The 22,432-nt window shown below is 46.6% G+C and overlaps 1 protein-coding gene across 1 annotated transcript; it reads right to left on the bottom strand.

Moving 5' to 3' along the window:
* Positions 1 to 249: 249 nt before the first annotated feature.
* LOC135385828 (protein GVQW3-like) lies at positions 250 to 648 on the bottom strand. The gene has a single exon (XM_064615367.1). The coding sequence runs from the start codon at positions 646 to 648 to the stop codon at positions 250 to 252; it is 399 nt and encodes a 132-aa protein (XP_064471437.1).
* Between the last annotated feature and the right edge of the window lie 21,784 nt (positions 649 to 22,432).

Genomic DNA, 22,432 nt, shown 5'->3' with positions numbered 1-22,432 from the left:
AAGACTAACCTTCGCGCTTGGAAAAAAAAAAACGATACAGGACCTGTTACAGACACGCGAGATGTTCACCGACACACAGGATAATTCGTGTGTAGGCGGACATAGGTGTGCAGAAATGAAATACAATCCTGTTAACTTGAAATCTCTTAGTTTGAGCTGGTGCTCAAGTCCCGGCAAAGCCACGTGTACTTCAGTGGCGGAAACAACCCCCCGTAATTCAAACCTATATGAACGTGCACACCAGTTTATTTAAACAAGACTGTAGGACCCTGCACGACTACGCATCAGCTCAGAAGCGACGGTCCTGCTGCTTATACTGTTCAACGTTCCCACAGTAAGGTCAGCCTTTCGAGCCAGTTCGAGACATGTTATCCGTCGGTCGTTTAGGATCAGGCGCTCCACAAGCTGGATGTTCTCGGGAACTCTGACACTGGGCTCTGAGCCGCCCCGGTTGGGATCGGCCTGCACTGATGTACGGCCGTGTCGGAACCATTTGCACCACTCAAATGCTTTGCTGCGGCTAAGTGTGTCGTGGCCGTACTGAGCCTGCAGTCTTCTGTGAATCTCAGATGACTTTACGCCTTCATTCACGAGAAACTTCATGACAATTCGCTGTTCGATGTGCACGCTCACCTCGTTGTCGGCCATCTTGTCCTGCACGTGTGTTCTGTTCTGCACAAACTTTGGACCACCACGTGGTGAATGCGGAGGCCTGTCGCCCGTGAAAATGACGAAAAAGAAGTAGCGCGAGTCATTTGTACATTCAGGAGACGGAAAGTTCCGGTTTCACTTGAACACCCCTCGTATTTCCGCCATCGCCTAACCACAAATGTGCAGCAAGTCCTAGCATCTCCGACGTTGTCAGCTGAGTTGTGCTGCCAACACATCAAGCGCTCATTCAGAGTGGCTCCCTTTAGTTTAAACTCCACTTCATTCAACGACATTTTTGTTTCCCTTTCGAGTTCTAATTAAAAAGATTGCACTGTACTCCATTGCGTCAGTACGTTCTCGTCTTTTCATATGTACAGCACTCAAGCAACCTAGTTCTTGCAGTCTGCGTTATGACTAGGGTGCTCTGGGAGCGGCACGCACCAGGTGACGCACCGCACTAGTAGTCTGCGAGCACACTATTTTTTTCATCTGTGTTGTGTAATACTGTTATATATTGTGAATCGCCCTGTACAGAAAGAAATCCTGTTGGTGGGGGGGAGTGGGTGATGACACATCACGGATTAAGGCATTTGACAGTGGTCAGGTGCACTTGCCATAGGTATAATTACCTGGAAAGTGTTGATTTTTTTTTTTCGGAGATGAGTTTCAGAGAACATCCGAGAAACTCCAGATTTTCCCCCGAGATTGAGTGTTCAGGTGGATGCCGCCTGATTTTTTGCCAAATGACAATGCCAAAAGATCTGAATCCTAGTTACGGCCCAGCTGCCTGAACGTGTTTGAAACTATCCAAAATAGGGCAATGTCCTTTCTGCTTGTCTTCTTACGTTACTTATGTTCCCCTGCGTAGGTTCAGTTGGTGCCACGTGTGTCCTTGTTCTGTGTGGCAGAAAAGTGGTGATTCTTGGCCTCAGCCTGTGAAAGAAACTTCCCAGAGGAATGAGGGACATCATCATGCAACGTTAGTGTAAGGAATGGCACTACACTTAATGGTAATTTATTTTACACGCACATGTCTTGTTTCACCAGTACCAATTAACATTTAACATTATTTAACATTTAAACTAAGAATAACGGTCCCTTAACTCGAATTTAACGTTTAACCCTTCTTCGCTAAAGGGAGTTATTGTGACTGAAATGTTCATCACGCCACCAATTAAAGTTTGTAAAAAATAATTAAGTGCTGACTTCAAGTTTTTGCAACCCTTAATCTAGGCTCAAAGTTGGTGAAACCAGGCCATGGTGAGGGGAAGTTCAGAAAAAAGATCAAACTTGTCAAAGGCCTCAGCCAATGCCACCGTGATGAAAGAAACATGGTCAGCTAAACAAAGCGACCTAGTTACTACGAGTCTGACAGTCATGGCCATGCTGTTAGATGCCTGTGCAGCTAGTGGTGGCCTGTCAGCTACCATCAGCAGCGTAGCCACATAAGGACGGTGTTCGATATCAGGTGCACCGGTTGGCTGAGGATGATGACATCTCAACGTTACATGTCCATGTGGAACCACTAAACGGGCTTTCTTTATGTCGGTGGCATAGCATCTGCAGCACACAGCAGAACATGAAAGGCAAAAACTCTAAAAAGGGAAAAAGAAAAGTTCACGTTACACATGTAGTGTCCTGCATGGGTTGGAACTGCTCTCTATTTTTTAAATTTGGGCAGATGCAGTGCAATCTGATTAATTCAGACTCGAGGGGCCGAAGATTTGTTTGAACAAAGCGGAGTCTCAACTAGAGGGAGCCGCTCCAAATAAAAGTTTTGACACGTTGTCAGCACAAGCTACCCAAGCAAAAAACAAAGGTTGGGCCAATCTAGGCTATAGTTAGGCTGGCCTACCTGGCCTTGCTTGGTACATCATCGGCCAACAAGCTCGTTTCTTGATACGGATCTGTACCTTGGCCAATGGTTTGCCAAGCGTTGGCCAGCCTACGTTCTGCCAAGCTTGTGCCAAGATACACACCAAAGCATTCCTGTGGCGTCACTCATTTTCAGACTCAATTGTCTCGCGGCATAAGGTAACGATATATAATTATTTGTTTGTTGCTCGTATATCCCACAACGGACAGTGAGCATGACGCTTGAAAATGCAAAAAAATTGAGAAGTGTAAGGAAAAAAAGCTCTTACGGTGCCCGAGACCACAATACGACCGAACTCACAATGGCGTTCGTTTCCTGAGGAAAAACAGATACTATACATAATTTGTCTCGAGAGCTTCCGCAAATTCGAGAGTCCTGTTCGCGTGTGTGTCAAAATGAAGGGTGAGGTGCCTAAGTTTAAAGGGACTATCGCATCTGTCCCGGTCGATTCCGAAACTGTAGTGCTTTTTTACTCCGCGTTTATCACTGATAATAACGCCGAAAACCCGAACGCGAATTGGCAGCGTTGTTCCTGTGTAGTTTGACATAAAACTTGGCAAGAGCAGACGACGCATTCCGGGATTCCCTCTCTGGAAACATCACACGGATGAGGCCAATCACTGCGCACCCTTTGACATGGAGAATACCAATCACGGAGCGGCGGGAGGGACCTTGATAGCCTTGGCAACCGACCGACAGGCGGGCGGGCGAGGCGGAATGCTAGGGGACGGCGTCTTCTCTGTTACCGGCTCGCGGAATGTTGTTTCTGGTTAACATTGAACGTGTTCGTACAGCCAGGAGCGTAACGCCGTGTTTCACGTAACATGGTTACGTCTGCACTCACACTGGTAAGCGAAAGTCAGCCGTATTTACCGAGGACTTTTCACTTATTATAGTGCGATGCGAACGCCAAGCAGACGATCTCGGAGACAATCGCCTTGCGCTGCGCTCCAATTCGTGTGCCTGGCTTACGTCATCATCGCGTTGGCTGCAGATGGAAGGCGGACCTTTAAAACTCGTTTACTTAATATGTAAGCTGTTTTCGGAAGAGAAATTTGGCAAAGTTGACTCTGAAGCGGTGACGAACATTACCCTATCGATACCATACATACGTTCCCGGATGCGATAGTCCCTTTAAAGGAGCCCTGGAAGCCATCTAAAAAATGTTCCGTTCCGAACGCGTTGTGCAAGCAGGTAACTCGACTTGATGACTACCACGAAAATTTTCTCTGTACGCGATATTTTTTGTAGAAAAAAAGACAATTGAACATCGCGGTGCGCGTTCCCACACGACTCACTCCTCCGGGTCAAACGAGGAGGAGAATGAAAAAAACGTCATTGGTGACGTAATAAATGTTGAAAGCGGCAACCGCGCTTCTATCCGGGTCAGTGCTGACTGGTTTTCTTTTCTTTCTTTCCGTTTTCTTTCCCCCTGCTTTCTTCAGGTCAAGCCATGAATAAGGGGGGACCTCGATATTCCTGGCCGTGAAACCCCCGTTCTCGAAATTAATGTTCTGGAAACAAGGAAAACCAAGGGAAATGCTGCTTCGGAAGAATATATGTCGCGATTAAGAACATCACTATTTAACCACTCAAATTCAGGGGTTTTCTCAATGTGTCCAAGTCGTTTTAGCGAACGAAAGACATGTTTTAGCAGCCATTTGGCTTAGCAGGGCGGCATGTTGGTTAGTTAGTTGTGTGCTTGCAATATTATGGCTGGGTCATGCAGCTGAGTCAGCTAAAATTTACGCTAGTCACGTGTTATTTCAGTGCAGGCTGATATGTCGGTGGACGCAAACTTAACCGGCGTTGTCGGTCACTATATGGTGAATAAAACTGATGCACTTTATGGTGACAAAACAAAAGGCGCCGAGCACGGATGAACTCAAACTTGCGTGTCTGCGTCGTACACATTTGTAGTCTGCATCGGCCAATTCTCGTTTAGCTCGATGATTGGTAAGTTAAGTTGACCATAAATTATGGTCGTCTTACGACACTGCTTGGCTATGTTGGTGTGTAACTCATGCAATGAATGTTCAACTCCTGATGCCACTATGTGCCGGCGACGGCGTATTGTGATAGATTTCACTGGATTGTATCTGACAACGTATGGGCAAGAACACTGCTCCAGCTGAATAAGGAATTAACTGAATGGCTAACAAAGTTGCTAGTCGAAGTGACGGGCACTAGTGATCATAGCGAATTAGTGATAATAGCGAATATTGATATAGTGACATAGCGAACGGAATTAGTAATCATAGCAATACAGCGATCATTTTGAGGCGTGAACTGAAGCAGTGCTTAGTGCTGCACTGTGTTTATACGTATTGCCACCAACAACACAACAAGAAACAGTCACCACGATAACGAACATCATACAAAACACAGACACTGACAGAACAGCGTTCAACGGGCATCTGAAGTTTATTTTCATAGTCCACCTACTCCGGAAGGTCGCCTTAGTGAAAGCAGGATCGAGCGGGGAGAGGTTGATCGATTTTTGGGTGACATTGCTCGGGGAGTTCAATAAGGATGGCCTTCACAATCTTACGGCCTAACCATGAACAGTGTCTGTAGACCAATCTTCGTTCACTGTATCTGATAAAACAAAGAAAAAGCAAAAAGAAACCTCTTCCACAGTTGCGGCGGGATTCCGAGTGAAAAATAGCAGACGACGTTCTTCGAAACCAATCAGGGGCTCCACTTCTCTGACGTCAAAATGACACAAGCGGCTCGACGGCTCGTTCCGGGCATTGCCACTGTTGCGCATGGTCAAGATTTTCAAAATCGAATTCTGCGATATTTGTGCTCCTGTTGATAGAATTACTTCGTTTTAATAAGCTTACGAACTGCTTGGTTGTGATGGTCTGAAAAATGGTAGTGATTAAAGTGCTTTCCGAGCTCCTTTAAGTTTAGTTCTCATTAAGTCTGAGCATTTGCCCAAATGGTAACTGTTTGAACAGTTGGGACATGTAATAGTATCATTGTCCTTGTTGACATTATTTATACAAGGTAGGCACATATCAAAATTAGAGATCGTGCGCAAAAAGGTAGTGCAGTCCAGTGGGGGGGGGGGTACAATAACTATAATGGATACAAAGATATGTCCCTTTTCTTACCTAAAATAGGCACGATATCATGAGTGGTACAGACAATGGTGCTCCCCACAGGACTGCAGAGCGGAGCCAGGTCCCGGCGCTTTTAAATGTTTTGTCTGCGACCGGAGCTGACGACTGAACCGGAAGTCATGTTATCCAGGGACTGGCACAAGATTACATGTGTAGATGACAATCAGTGTTGATAGCGTGTTGGAGTCAACAATCCTGTCCCAGCTAGGTAGATCGCACCTAAAAGGGGCACGATATCATGAGTGGTACAGACAATGGTGCTCCCCACAGGACTGCAGAGCGGAGCGAGGTCCCGGCGCTTTTAAATGTTTTGTCTGCGACCGGAGCTGACGACTGAACCGGAAGTCATGTTATCCAGGGATTGGCAGAAGGTTACATGTGTAGATGACAAGCAGTGTTGATAGCGTGCTGGAGTCGACAATCCTGTCCCAGCTAGATAGATCACACCTAAAATAGGCACGATATCATGAGTGGTACAGACAATGGTGCTCCCCACAGGACTGCAGCGCGGAGCGAGGTCCCGGCGCTTTTAAATGTTTTGTCTGCGACCGGAGCTGACGACTGAACCTGAAGTCATGTTTTCCAGGGATTGGCAGAAGGTTACATGTGTAGGTGACAATCAGCGTTGATAGCGTGTTGGAGTCAACAATCCTGTCCCAGCTAGGTAGATCGCGCCTAAAATAGGCACGATATCGTGAGTGGTACAGACAATGGTGCTCCCCACAGGACTGCAGAGCGGAGCGAGGTACCGGCGCTTTTAAATGTTTTGTCTGCAACCGGAGCTGACGACTGAACCGGAAGTCATGTTATCCAGGCATTGGCAGAAGGTTACATGTGTAGATGACAATCAGCGTTGATAGCGTGTTGGAGTCAACAATCCTGTCCGAGCAAGGTAGATCGCACCTAAAATAGGCACGATATCGTGAGTGGTACAGACAATGGTGCTCCCCACAGGACTGCAGAGCGGAGCGAGGTCCCGGTGCTTTTAAATGTTTTGTCTGCGACCGGAGCTGACGACTGAACCGGAAGTCATGTTATCCACGGATTGGCAGAAGGTTACATGTGTAGATGACAATCAGCGTTGATAGCGTGTTGGAGTCAACAATCCTGTCCCAGCTAGGTAGATCGCACCTAAAATAGGCACAATGTCGTGAGTGGTACAGACAATGGTGCTCCCCACAGGACTGCAGAGCGGAGCGAGGTCCCGGTGCTTTTAAATGTTTTGTCTGCGACCGGAGCTGACGACTGAACCGGAAGTCATGTTATCCAAGGATTGGCAGAAGGTTACATGTGTAGATGACAATCAGCGTTGATAGCGTGTTGGAGTCAACAATCCTGTCCCAGCTAGGTAGATCGCACCTAAAATAGGCACGATATCGTGAGTGGTACAGACAATGGTGCTCCCCACAGGACTGCAGAGCGGAGCGAGGTCCCGGCGCTTTTAAATGTTTTGTCTGCGACCGGAGCTGACGACTGAACCGGAAGTCATGTTATCCAGGGATTGGCAGAAGGTTACATGTGTAGATGACAATCAGCGTTGATAGCGTGTTGGAGTCAACAATCCTGTCCCAGCTAGGTAGATCGCACCTAAAATAGGCACGATATCGTGAGTGGTACAGACAATGGTGCTCCCCACAGGACTGCAGAGCGGAGCGAGGTCCCGGCGCTTTTAAATGTTTCGTCAGCGACCGGAGCTGACGACTGAACCGGAAGTCATGTTATCCAGGGATTGGCAGAAGGTTACATGTGTAGATGACAACCAGCGTTGATAGCGTGTTGGAGTCAACAATCCTGTCCGAGCAAGGTAGATCGCACCTAAAATAGGCACGATATCGTGAGTGGTACAGACAATGGTGCTCCCCACAGGACTGCAGAGCGGAGCGAGGTCCCGGTGCTTTTAAATGTTTTGTCTGCGACCGGAGCTGACGACTGAACCGGAAGTCATGTTACCCACGGATTGGCAGAAGGTTACATGTGTAGATGACAATCAGCGTTGATAGCGTGTTGGAGTCAACAATCCTGTCCCAGCTAGGTAGATCGCACCTAAAATAGGCACAATGTCGTGAGTGGTACAGACAATGGTGCTCCCCACAGGACTGCAGAGCGGAGCGAGGTCCCGGCGCTTTTAAATGTTTTGTCTGCGACCGGAGCTGACGACTGAACCGGAAGTCATGTTATCCAGGGATTGGCAGAAGGTTACATGTGTAGATGACAATCAGCGTGTATAGCGTGTTGGAGTCAACAATCCTGTCCCAGCTAGGTAGATCGCACCTAAAATAGGCACGATATCGTGAGTGGTACAGACAATGGTGCTCCCCACAGGACTGCAGAGCGGAGCGAGGTCCCGGCGCTTTTAAATGTTATGTCTGCGACCGGAGCTGACGACTGAACCGTAAGTCATGTTATCCAGGGATTGGCAGAAGGTTACATGTGTACATGACAATCAGTGTTGATAGCGTGTTGGAGTCGACAATCCTGTCCCAGCTAGGTAGATCACACCTAAAATAGGCACGATATCATGAGTGGTACAGACAATGGTGCTCCCCACAGGACTGCAGAGCGGAGCGAGGTCCCGGCGCTTTTAAATGTTTTGTCTGCGACCGGAGCTGACGACTGAACCGGAAGTCATGTTATCCAGGGATTGGCAGAAGGTTACATGTGTAGATGACAATCAGCGTTGATAGCGTGTTGGAGTCAACAATCCTGTCCCAGCTAGGTAGATCGCACCTAAAATAGGCACGATATCGTGAGTGGTACAGACAATGGTGCTCCCCACAGGACTGCAGAGCGGAGCGAGGTCCCGGCGCTTTTAAATGTTTTGTCTGCGACCGGAGCTGACGACTGAACCGGAAGTCATGTTATCCAGGGATTGGCAGAAGGTTACATGTGTAGATGACAATCAGCGTTGATAGCGTGTTGGAGTCAACAATCCTGTCTCAGCTAGGTAGATCGCACCTAAAATAGGCACGATATCGTGAGTGGTACAGACAATGGTGCTCCCCACAGGACTGCAGAGCGGAGCGAGGTCCCGGCGCTTTTAAATGTTTTGTCAGCGACCGGAGCTGACGACTGAACCGGAAGTCATGTTATCCAGGGATTGGCAGAAGGTTACATGTGTAGATGACAATCAGCGTTGATAGCGTGTTGGAGTCAACAATCCTGTCCGAGCAAGGTAGATCGCACCTAAAATAGGCACGATATCGTGAGTGGTACAGACAATGGTGCTCCCCACAGGACTGCAGAGCGGAGCGAGGTCCCGGTGCTTTTAAATGTTTTGTCTGCGACCGGAGCTGACGACTGAACCGGAAGTCATGTTATCCACGGATTGGCAGAAGGTTACATGTGTAGATGACAATCAGCGTTGATAGCGTGTTGGAGTCAACAATCCTGTCCCAGCTAGGTAGATCGCACCTAAAATAAGCACGATATCGTGAGTGGTACAGACAATGGTGCTCCCCACAGGACTGCAGAGCGGAGCGAGGTCCCGGCGCTTTTAAATGTTTTGTCTGCGACCGGAGCTGACGACTTAACCGGAAGTCATGTTATCCAGGGATTGGCAGAAGGTTACATGTGTAGATGACAATCAGCGTTGATAGCGTGTTGGAGTCAACAATCCTGTCCCAGCAAGGTAGATCGCACCTAAAATAGGCAGGATATCGTGAGTGGTACAGACAATGGTGCTCCCCACAGGACTGCAGAGCGGAGCGAGGTCCCGGCGCTTTTAAATGTTTTGTCTGTGACCGGAGCTGACGACTGAACCGGGAGTCATGTTATCCAGGGATTGGCAGAAGGTTACATGTGTAGATGACAATCAGCGTTGATAGCGTGTTGGAGTCAACAATCCTGTCCCAGCTAGGTAGATCGCACCTAAAATAGGCACGATATCGTGAGTGGTACAGACAATGGTGCTCCCCACAGGACTGCAGAGCGGAGCGAGGTCCCGGCGCTTTTAAATGTTTTGTCTGCGACCGGAGCTGACGACTGAACCAGAAGTCATGTTATCCAGGGATTGGCAGAAGGTTACATGTGTAGATGACAATCAGCGTTGATATTGTGTTGGAGTCAACAATCCTGTCCTAGCTAGGTAGATCGCACCTAAAATAGGCACGATGTCGTGAGTGGTACAGACAATGGTGCTCCCCACAGGACTGCAGAGCGGAGCGAGGTCCCGGCGCTTTTAAATGTTTTGTCTGCGACCGGAGCTGACGACTGAACCGGAAGTCATGTTATCCAGGGATTGGCAGAAGGTTTCATGTGTAGATGACAATCAGCGTTGATAGCGTGTTGGAGTCAACAATCCTGTCCCAGCTAGGTAGATCGCACCTAAAATAGGCACGATATCGTGAGTGGTACAGACAATGGTGCTCCCCACAGGACTGCAGAGCGGAGCGAGGTCCCGGCGCTTTTAAATGTTTTGTCTGCGACCAGAGCTGACGACTGAACCGGAAGTCATGTTATCCAGGGATTGGCAGAAGGTTACATGTGTAGATGACAATCAGCGTTGATAGCGTGTTGGAGTCAACAATCCTGTCCCAGCAAGGTAGATCGCACCTAAAATAGGCAGGATATCGTGAGTGGTACAGACAATGGTGCTCCCCACAGGACTGCAGAGCGGAGCGAGGTCCCGGCGCTTTTAAATGTTTTGTCTGCGACCGGAGCTGACGAGTGAACCGGAAGTCATGTTATCCAGGGATTGGCAGAAGGTTACATGTGTAGATGACAATCAGCGTTGATAGCGTGCTGGAGTCAACAATCCTGTCCCAGCTAGGTAGATCGCACCTAAAATAGGCACGATATCGTGAGTGGTACAGACAATGGTGCTCCCTACAGGACTGCCAAGATTGTGCAGCAGAGTGCCATTTTTTTGTTATCATTTCGTTCTGTTTGCAGCGATTGCTATGTTCACTAGGCCTAACATCGGCGACAAAATGTATTACTTTCGACTAGATATCTATGGGTGAGCATCAGTTGAAACTGATTTCCGAGAAACGTATTTGAGGATGTACATGTGTAGCGTAAAATCAGAGTTGTTTGTGAAAATTTTTTGTCACGAAATCCCTGCTTCACCGAATTTGTTTTTCTCGCCATTTTGGATGGCAGTTAGGTGTCATGGCGACCCCCTTATAAGAATCAAACCGGTCAGTGGAGCGAAACTGTGATTGACAGGTCCAGCCTGTTTTTGTGACTCCTCCCAATGGCCAGACTCCCTTTTAATATACGGCTATGACCGGCTGTGCTTTGCCATGCGCCGATCATGTTTCACTGAACAGCCAGGATACGATGTTTTGGATTTTTATTGGATTGGATTCTCCCCTAGTGTTGCACACATTAAAACCGAAAATCTACCAAATTGTAGTCTGTGAAACGGAAACTTCCAGATGTGCACATCATTGCAGTGGGTGATCAATGAGTCAAATATATTCGATGTCTTCAACAAAATACTATGGAATCGAATGTCGAATACATGTCGAATGTCGAATTCAGCCAGAATAACGAATGCTTCGAATATTCGCAACAGCCCTAAAGTACTCACCTGCATCTGACCTGCATTTGAGAATTTGACAATGCATTCGGCCTGCATCTGACCTGCAGTCCGTGTTCCAATGCAGAATGAAAGACATTGTACTTCGAAATCCCGTTCACGACAAGAAGTAAGACATGCGGTAATTGAGCTGCAAGTGCTCTTCAAGGCTGTCTCTGGAGGGTTATACGCATGGGAGGTTTCTTCTGTCTGTTGGCCACGTTAGATGTAATGAATCAATGATGCAACTTGGGCGACTTGTTAATCGTTTCTATTCCCCTACTTGGAATATTATTTATCTGTGTTCAACCTGCTCCCCACGGTGGTGTTAAAAATGGTGCCCGACGCAGTGGCCAGACAACATTGCAAATCGGGACTCGGCTAGCCCAAGAAACTCATGAAAGGCCCTATACATAGGAACATGGAAAAGTTGTGTGCTAAAATGCAATGGGAGATGCAGGAATTACTGTATAAGTGGTAACTTTCGAGAGGACCTATTTTTCGCGAAATTCGCGAACGCCCTTTTTTTGGCGAATTTAGAGTCCCGCGAAATATTCGAAATAAGGCCCAGGACGCTGATACATCTTATGTACGCTGTTTATTACGCCTGTATACTGCACTTTCAGTTCTGCACCTGACTTCAGGACTGTAGTTGTTGTAGTTGCCACATTTACGCTTCTGGTTGTGCCGATCGGCGACTTTGCGAGAGACATGTCCATTGGCAGCAGAAAAAGTTTGTTTCTTGCCTACCGTATGGAGGACGACACTGTTGGGTAGTCCATGCACGTGGTCGCTGGTTGAAGGAGGAAGACGCGGCCACGTTGGCTTGAAGTACCGGAGCAAGCACGAGGCGGCAATGAGTCGAACAATACAAAGCTGTCACGACGTTCACTGTGTCGATGCGGACACAAGAATGGCGGGAAACATGGAAATTTGGCGATGACCCCAGATGCCACCAGAGTGATGTCCCCTCACTGTAGCACTCCGAGTCAGAAGGGCTTGAAAGCGACGAAATTGTCGTTTTGTTAGTTCAAGGGGGAAAGTCCCAAAGATGCCTCGTGTGCGGGGGACGATGCACTGCGGTTCCGCAAATTTAAGGTTCCGCGAATAATTGCGTGATCCTGTCTCCTCGCAAATTCGCGAATTATTGAGCCTGTGAATTTAACCAACTTATGCAGTAATTACATTCAGCTTTTCTTTTTCTTAGATGCGAGGATGGCTGAGGAAAATCCAGTCTGTGCCAAAGAAGAACCTGTACATAACGAATTACCCAATTCACAGGGTGGCCATGGAAACGTTCAGAGACCTGAAATGGGTAATTATTTATTGTCTACTTCGACTACTTTGTACACACATTATGCCAAACGGTCATGCTGCAGAAAAGTCTTCAAACATGTGATTATCACTGGATATCTCATGAAAAACAAAGGGCTCTCGTACCCAATTGCACAGTTACAGGGATATTAAACTTCTGGCAGGACTGTTTCCGAAACAGTGTGAAGGGAGTGGGTTTATTGTGTCTGCACATATATGAGCAGCCTAATGCTGCTAGGTGTAAACAGTCTATACATACAAATGTGCAAGTTCAATAAGTATTGCTGTACTTCACCCTAATTTTAGTCTCGTGTAACAGCGGTGGTTATTCAGGTCGTGCGAGAGGTTTGAGGTTTGATTTGGCATTCGTGGAAAGAGGTCTCCTGTGTGGGCATTCCTTAAACAGTGCTAAAATGTGTTACGAGGTTCACACACCTGTGTGGCGGCCTTGACTTTGTGTGTGGGGTGCTACCAGTCAGGCAATAACTGCACATAAGCTAAGCTTTTTGGTCCAGCGGCAGGTATATTCTCAAACACGGTGTTGTTGCACATATGCTTCATACCTAGGGTTCTTCATTTTTGGGTTTTATGAGTTTTAAAATACAGGGGGTGGGGGTGGAATCCGGTGCTATTTGTATCCTTGAGGTAGGCCTAATTCAAGGAACGATGAACGAATACATCTGCGCAGAACGTGCGCTGGCTGCAAACTTCCTCTTTATTTACAGGCATGCTCAAAACCCTGATACATCCTCTTTCCTTTACAAGAACAAATAAGAGCACTTAAACGTTCACTTGAGAGAAGTCCTCATCGTAGCCCAGGCGCCTTGGTGGCTGTGTTTCCCTGCTCGACCTACGAAGGTATTGGGCTGTCATGTCATCTTGCTGCACTTCTCCATCTTCCGCACTCTGGAGGTGAACCGGTGACGATGGCTGGCACTGTTCCACCAGGGCCTCCTCATCATCTTGTGCTGTGTCATACCCATCGGACTCTGATATGGACTCATCGTCGGTACTGGAGAATGACTCAGCAGTACGAAGCAAGTGTTGCCGGTTTCGTCGAAGACGGCGACCATATTCTGTCTCTACCGTGTAGGATCGTGGACACACAACGTGCAGCACTTTAGCCTTGACAGTCCAAGTCTGGCCATCATGAATCCGTACGACTTCACCGTCTTTTAGCGGACATAAGTCTCGTCCAAGCAACGTGTTCTGTGGATGCTTCCGCACTATTCTGCTTGGCCTTGTAGTGAAGTCCGGAATTAAAGTGCGTAGACGTCGGTTCATTAATAATTCCGCAGGCGAGTCTTCGTTCTCCAAGGGACTGGTTCCGTAGGTCAGTAGAGCCAACCAGAAGTCGTCTCCTGAATCGGCACACTTCTTGATTAGACGTTTTACTACTTGCACCCCTTTCTCTGCTAACCCATTGGATCGTGGGAATTGGGGACTGGACATCACATGTGAAAAATCGTAGCGCTCCGCAAAATTCCGTGAATTCTCTTGAGGCAAACTGTGGTCCACCATCCGTGTGAACCTTAAGGGGAATGCCATGGCGGGAGAAAATGCTTGCCATGTTATCGATGACTGTGAGCGAACTGGTGTCCACCAGGTAATTTCGGTGTCCGTACGTGCATAGATCGGCGCCTACTATGCTCCAAGGATATAAAGGTGTGGACCTGACGAGAAGAGATTCCTCCTGTTGTTTGTAGGCAAACTCTTTACAGGTTGTCCGAAATATCTGCATTGAGCCGCGGCCAAAACATGAGCTGTCGTGCTCGAGTTCTACATTTCAGGGTGTCTACCAACCTGGAAAACGGGGAATTGTCAGGGAATTTTGATGTGACTGGAAAAGTCAGGGGATTGTCAGGGAATTTGGCCAAAAAGCAGCTGAAGTCAGAGAAAATTGCAGACAAGTGCTGTGATGATGCGCAGCGAATCGCGAGTGCTGACCGGTGGTGGGCGGCAATGCCACAGCAATCTTACCGCGAGTGGCAGTTCGCCAGTACGACAAGCTCTGAGGCAGAAAAGTGGAATAGCCTCACTGGCACCAAGTTCCCTTTTGTTTTTGTAAGAATTTGCTTGAAATAGTCAGGGAAAACCTGGAAAAGTCAGGGAATTCGAAGGCTGCAATTTGGTAGACACCCTGACATTTGTTGAGTCCGAGATGCCCACTGTGCATCTCCGATCTTATGGACTGTGGTACAACTACTTTTGCACATTTTAAAAGCAATCCTTCCATGCATGAAAGTTCTGACTGGAACGGCTTGAACTCGCCGCTAATTATTTGGCCACATGAAAGTTTCTGCATGACGTCCTTAAGTACTGGGTCCATCGCTGTGGCCCTCCTGAGCCTGTGCTTCATTGTATCAGTGACCAAAGCGGACAAAATGTAAGTGGCATTTATGTCCACGTCACTGTCGCATGTACGGGCAGCCCTCTTCGGCTGGTGTATTCGTGTTAGCGCATGTGCTAGCAGCAGCTCCTTGCCTGGCACAAAATGGAGAATGTAGTTGTAGCGAGACAAGCTTAGGAAAAGTCTCTGTAAGCGTGGTGGCACGTTGGATATTGTCTTCTTTGCGATGGCAACTAACGGGTGATGGTCAGTCTCGATGATTATGAAACGTCTGTATTCGAACTCGTGCAATTTCTCGCACGCAAACACTATTGCCAGGGCCTCTTTCTCTATCTGAGAGTATCTTGTTTCGCTATCCGTGAGTACACGAGAGGCGTATGCCACAGGTCGCCACTGATCTCCGTACTGCCGTAGCAAAGCTGCACCCAAAGCTTACTGTGAGGCGTCGGCTGACAACTTTGTAACCCTTGTGGGATCATATACCGCCAGCAACGGACGTGTGGAAAGCCTGTACTGGAAATTCTTCTATTCTTCAGCATGCACTCTTGACCACTTGTATACTACGTCCTCTTTAGTAAGCTCTCTTAGATGTCTTGTCCGATGGGACAGTCCTGGTAAAAACTTACCAAAGTAATTTACGGCGCCCAGCATGCGCTGTGTCTCCTTTTTGTTTGTAGGCTCCGGAATATTAACTACACATTCAATCAGAGCCTCGTCGGGCTGAATCCCTCTGGCGCTGATCTTGTCACCTGGAAATGTTATTTCTTTCAGTCCAATCCTGCATTTTTCAGCATTCAGCGTGATTCCTGCGGCTTGTGCTGCTGCCAATGCCTTCTTCAGTCTACAGGTTGAGAGCCATCTTTCAACACAATATGATAGCTTCTCTTTGTTGTACCCAAACCTTTGAAGAGATTGGGCCAGTCCGACAGAACCTGACTTCTCAGGCTGTGTTCTTCCGTGACCTCATCTACTCTCTTGACTGAGCCAAGCTGCTCACTTGTCTCCAGTCCAAGCAGTGCATGTCTTCCTTTCCCTTCCTTCACCACCAAAGAAATTATAGATTCCGTACGGTCTCGCAGTTTCAGAGGTATTCGTACCTTTCGTATGTGGTGAACAACGTCTCCCCCGTAGCTGTAAAGTGTCGAAGAGTCGGGGATCAGCGTCGTGGGAACTCGGAGAGTCCGGTATATTGAGAAAGGCAAGATGTTTGCTTGGGCCCCAGTATCCACTTTGAGCTGGATCTTCTGTGTTCCAACGTGCGCACTCACAATCCAGTCACGCTCGCTGGCGTTAGTGCGTTGCACGGCCAGTATTGAGAAATCATCGTCGTCTTCATGATAAGGTCGCGCGCTCTGCTGTTCAAGTTCATGAACATCACGACCGTGTTTTTTCCTTTGAGGTTTGCAGACAGAAGCAAAGTGATTCCTCCGCCTTCATTTGAAACATGTGTTTTCAAAGGCCGGGCACTTTGTGGCGCATGCACCCTTCCGCAGTACATGCAAGGCGGCGCCCGTTCTGTCGGCGTGTGACGTCTCATGACAGGCTCCATACTTGCAGTGGCGTTGTCCCATGCCTTATGCTTCTGTATGATTTCAGCAGACTTACATATGTCGATGGCCTTTTCTAACGTAAGGTCTTTGTCTCGGAGTAACCGCTCAAGCAACTTTCGGCTATTCGTCCCATAAACGATCTGGTCCCGTAGGAGCGAGCTGCTCAGGTCCCCAAAGTTGCAGGTTCGTTGTTTGAGCTGGAGATCGCGCAAAAATTGTTCGAAAGTTTCCCCTTCAAGCTGCTGACGTGTACGAAAAACGTACCGCTCGTATGTCTCATTGCACTTCGGAAGGCAATATCCTTCAAACTTTTTATAATCCTTCCTCTCCTCATCGGTCGGATCGAAAGTATTGGACACATCAATGGCTTATTGCCCAGCAATATGGAAGAATGTTGCTGCCTTTTGTTCGTTCGACCTACCTGGCTTGGTCTCAGTTGCAGCGAGGTAAAGCTGAACACGCTGCTTGAAGCGTTTCCAGTTGTCTCCGAACTCCGTTGTGAAGGAGAGACCTTCTGGTGGCGGCAGGTCAGTCATTCTGTGCGTCTTTCGGGTACTTGTGACACCATGTATCGTTGAGGTAGTCCTAATTCAAGGAACGATGAACGAATACGTCTGCACGAAAAATGCGCTGGCTGCCAACTTCCTCTTTATTTACAGGCATGCTCAAAACCCCGATACACTATTTACACAGGAGAATTCGGGAGAAATCGGGTGCTACAATGTCCATTTGGTATGTCACCATGGAATTTCCAGGTGAAACAAAAGGCATGTGAAACAAGCCACTGCTTCTACTATTTCCACTCAGCTCTGGGGCAGTGAATGACCACAGTACTCAAACACTTGCTTGAGCTCCACCAAAGCTCGTTTTTGACTCTTGCAGGAGGGGATTATCAAAGGAGGACAAGTAGGTTGTCACAAATAGCTTTCTTTGCTGATATTATGAGTCACTTTTCTGACAGTTTAGAATGACAAGCTGAAGGACAGGAAGGATTTCGGGTAGATATCGCGTTGTACCCGAATTCTTGAAAACTATCGTGACTACTATTGGAACTATTGGAAAACTATTGGAACTATCGTGAAAAATCGGGTTTAACCCGAAAACGAAGAACACTGTTCATACCCAATAAAACACACATTTTCTATACCATTTTCCATTGGCTGTGATTAATATAGGTGTTTTACAAACAAGAGTTCGGGGGATGGTGATAGCATTTTACCTTCAATGCGTGTGTTCCGATGATCAGGTACGTGAAATTCAAAAGTCAAGCCTGCCGTACTGTCATATGAAGTGATATGAAAAGCTTGGAATTCAAGTAAATCAGGAAAATGAAGCTGACACCAGTAATCGAACCCAAGTCTTCTGATTTCTGGTCAGATATGCTGCTACTACCGGAAATATGACTGGAAATTACAAGACCCAGGTTTGATCCTTGGCGTCAGCACCTTTTCTCTGAGTTACTTGTATCGTTAATTTCTGGCCATTGGAGGCATACATGTTTGTGTGGACTAATTCTCGTGGTTTAAGAATTCACACAACTTCAATTCATTCACAACTTCACACAACTTCATTCACACAACTTCATTGTCATACATACGTTCATGCATTCATATATTCCATGCGTTCCATACATTCGTACTTTCGAAACAACTTCTGTTAAGCGAGCATAGAATATCAGAACTGGGCATTACGAAGTGAGATCAAACTACTTGCACACAAACCTTTCTATACACAGATGGGACGAATCCATGATTTCTTGAATCCGAATCGGAATCCAAGGAATGCTCTGCGAATCCACAAACTTTATGAATTCCGAATCTTTCGAATCCCTTCTTCGAAAAGAGTTTAAAAAGCCAGGAAAAAAACTATTCTACTGAAAAGTGTTTTGAAGCAGAATTTGATATATTTGTTTAACAAAAAAGAAATTTCACGCAAAGACATACCTATCATATACTTCTTCCTAAGTGTAACTTATGTCACATGTTGTTCATCGACAGCAGGAAACACATAAACTCAGGAGTCTGAATTCCCTCCATAAAACTAAGAAACAATGAAAGCAAAACTGTGTTACTTTTAAACTTCTAATATCGGAGCTTTATGTTGTGGTTGTGGCGTGCCACGGGGGCCTCCGGCCAAGCAGGCTTGGAGGTGCTGATTGTAAAATGAAACAGACAAATGGGTTGGTGGATTCGAAAGATTTGATTCATTGTTTTGGGCAATGTGATTCGGATTCGCGAATCTCGGATCCCTGCATAGGATTCGAGGATTCGGTTGGCACATCCCTAATTCTATAAATAGCTGTGGTATTGTCATACTTGTGATTAAAAATTTATTACAACATTGACCTTTGCTCTTGGTACATTTTGTGTGACACAGTAAACCACAATGGCAATATGCTAAAGAGTAGAATATGCATACTGGAACAATACACATTACGTGGCTTGCTTCCCTGCTAAGCATGCTAGAGCAGGGAATTGGATGAGTTAATAAGTTATCCACTTAGGTTATCTTTACTCGTTTTGAATTGATCTGAAAAACTCAATCACGTTTTCGGGCACGATGTCAAAGCGAAAGCTCATTTCATGCAGCAGCCACATTGTGGCGACACTGTTCTATCTTGCAGCAAATAGGTGACTTTCTCTCTAACTTGCAAATCAAAGTCGTCGTTACTTTTGCATCGGTTATACCTTTCTTGTACCTTATATTAACATGTTACACCACAAAGCATGTGTGAAAAATGTGAGACTGTCGGACTTTCGCTTATCAGCGGACCAGAACAGTCACACAATTGGTTGTTTCACGACTTTCCTGAATGTTGTGCCGACCAGACCATGACAGGGACGGATGTTTTAAAATGGCGACTCATTTTGAAACCTCACTGAATGTGTTAGAACTGCAAGGTACTATGTACTGTGAAATGATTGTGATAAACCATGAGCTTTTTGGTCTGCTTGCGATTTAGCTGTGATTGCAGGTGACCACATCTGTGTCAAGGAAGAACCTGAAGACATCAGTTTATCTGCGTTGTCAGGAAACAAGAGGGAAAATGAGGAATTCATCACAGATGACTATCCGGGTGGTAAGATATTTTTACCCTGATATGCGGCCGACCCTCCATAAGGGAATGACTATAATTTATCTGATGTTATCCATAAATTAAGGGATTTCTAATTCGGAGTTTTGAATAAGTAGGACAGATGAAAACACTGACGAAAGAAGAGCATATTGGATCTTGGCAGGAACCACATTAATTTGTTGAGATGCAGTGGATTTCTCTGAAACGGAACTCCAAGGGAGTGGAAATATTGTTCCATATACCAGGAGTTTGATTTAAGCAAAGTACAGTCGAGCTTCAATTTACGAACACTCGATTTATGAAGAACTCCCACACCTTATGCATAACGTGAGAGATGCCCTATTCCCCCTTTTCTGTTGCCCTTTTTCTTCAATAAACGTAGTTGGAAGTTGGCGCACGTCCTGTCTGTTTCTCTGTCCGTGTTTCTTGCGCTCTCAGTTCAGATGTCTCAATACCAACTAGCCCAATCCTCAACCCTTCTCAATGGCATGACATTTTCCAATTGTATTTTTCAACACATCAGTGGGTGGGGATATCACGTTGTTTGCTTCAATAATTTGGATGTAGTCGGGATGAACTGAACCTGATTCAACTCGGTTCTGTTTGAATCAGGTGTAACTTTTGTTAGTGTACTCCGCATAATACACGTGACACACCAGTAGGCAGAGGGTATCAATATTTAAGCCTGGCATTTTGAGGTTCAACCCAACTCTTCCCTGAATTTACACCCGAAATTCACGGTTGCCTCTTTAGGGTGAAACACAGCAAATTGCCCTTAGTGTAGGGTTGCACACTAACTTGTTTGACAGCAAATGCAGTTACATCACCGTTTGTAGTACCGACAGTTTGAATAACTGAGCCCAATTCCTCCCCGAATTTAGTGTAGTGGAAGTTTAGCCACCCGCATTCACAGGAATTTAGAGCGCATGTTTATTTACCCGAATTTAGGAAAAAATACTTCCCAAAATCTTCAGGCTCTATCAGTATTTAGTACATGCATCTAAGAGGCAGCAAGGTCTCTGTTTTGACAGTTGGTGTGTGAACATTTTTGCGTTTACAGCACAGTTTCCAAAGTTCTGTGTCAGTTGTGATGATTTGCAGTGATGGAAGCGCTGCGCCATTTGCGCCAATCTTTGCTGTTCATTCCGTGTTATCTTTTGTGTTTTACCCAAGCTCAGGGACATGTTGCATGCGTCATGTATACACCAAGTCGCTTGCATTGTACTTCTATGCTTATCAGTATCCAAGATGAGAGGCATGTGGTGATCTCCACACTTGACCGCATTTCGATTCGTAAGCATAGCTCTGTGTGTCTCTAAAGATATCGTTTAGACCAATTTGACGGTCACTATAACTTGCTACCTGTGAGGATTGCTAGGCTTATCGACAACGAAACACATTGTGTGGACATGCAATTCATCCCCCTGTGCACTGACTCGTCTGATGTGGCTACGCTAGATTAGCCTTGCGGCTCCCTGGTCTCGCGCCTCTAAATTGAGTGAAAAATTGCCCCAGACACGATGTACCTGAATGTGAAAAGCATTCCTTGGTGCTTCATCAGCGGATTGCGAAGGCGACGTGCTGCGCCAAAACTAGATTTTTCTCGTGCCAATGGTTGTGCCGGTACGCATCGAAGCACTTCCATCACTGTGATTGGGAATCCTCTTGTTTCCAGCAGTTTTCGGGGAACTATCGGGTTAACCCCTATTTTGTGCTTACTCGAATCGAGGTTGAGGGTGGCTAAATATCGGGCATATTAGGGTATAACTAGGGCGTGACTTTTTCGGGTTAAATGCCTGTCTCAGATTCGGGGGTAAAAATCGAGCGGTATTTTTAAATCTGTATTTCGGGGAGAAATCGGGCGATAATTGTGCCTTCGGGTGTTATCGAGTGTTTTTGTTTCTCCTCTTGTCTATTAAGTCCTTTCCTAATCTCTCTCTTTTTTTTTTTTTTGCGGGATCGTTACCTTCCAGCGGTAATCCCCGAAGGCATAGACAGTGTTGACACACATGGGTGTATTGCTGGGAACGTAAGTGACCCATTCTTACATGTGTTACACGTGGCGACCTTTGTTCGTCTACAGTGGAAACGTCACTTGAGGATTAGTGACTGGAATTCGGGGAGAAATTGGGTTTAACCCGAATTGGTCGGAGGTCAGTGCGGGGGGGGAATAACCGGGTGAAATCGGGTTTAACCCGAAAAAGTCACTCCCTATGTATAACCCCAAAAAGTGAGTCCCTACTTATGGACAGGGTGCCCCTCTGGAACAGGATACATCCCATTCCTCATTCCAAATATCGATTTACAAACTACATTGACGTCTCGATTATCTGGATACCTCAGGAGTCGTCCCTTTGGTCCTGATAGTGAATTTCTGAATAGCCGAACCAAGCAAATTTCCAGGAAAACTCGAAAAATTTGGGAGACATCTTTATAGCTCCAGTAGAGGAAACAGCGAAAAGATCGGTACTTCAAACATCCATTCCAAGTGAGCTGCTCAAAATTAGTAGACACGCATGTGACAGAATTTTGGTCGCAGCTACTGCACCTGCTGCTTCACCCTGCTCTTCAAAGAAGGGTGACGTCTCAGAAAGTTGTTCCTGCACACATGTATTTGTCTTTTTGCAAATGTCGTTGGCCTAGGCCAAAAAACAGGTGATGCTTTCGGACGTCCTGGACATTAACGTTCACATACGGATTTCTTGCGCCCGGTGGATACAGGGCACCCCACTGGCTTAGCGTCTACCATCTCTACCCGCACACACCAAAAGGAAGTGACCTCTGATGAAAGGGGAGTCAAACAGTTCAAAATGCCCTGGTGAGATGAGACCCTTTTACGGAACAATGGGAACACGCCACATTCCAGGGTCAAGGGACATTGGCACTTTTTCGAATAAGCGAATCAGAATGACCTAGATCCTGGAAGATCGGGCCCCATACCTGCTGTGTGGATACGGATAACGAAT

The sequence above is a fragment of the Ornithodoros turicata genome, chromosome 1 (assembly GCF_037126465.1).
Source record: "Ornithodoros turicata isolate Travis chromosome 1, ASM3712646v1, whole genome shotgun sequence".
Classification (NCBI taxonomy): Eukaryota; Metazoa; Arthropoda; class Arachnida; order Ixodida; family Argasidae; genus Ornithodoros; species Ornithodoros turicata.
This window is presented reverse-complemented; position numbering and strand designations above follow the sequence as displayed.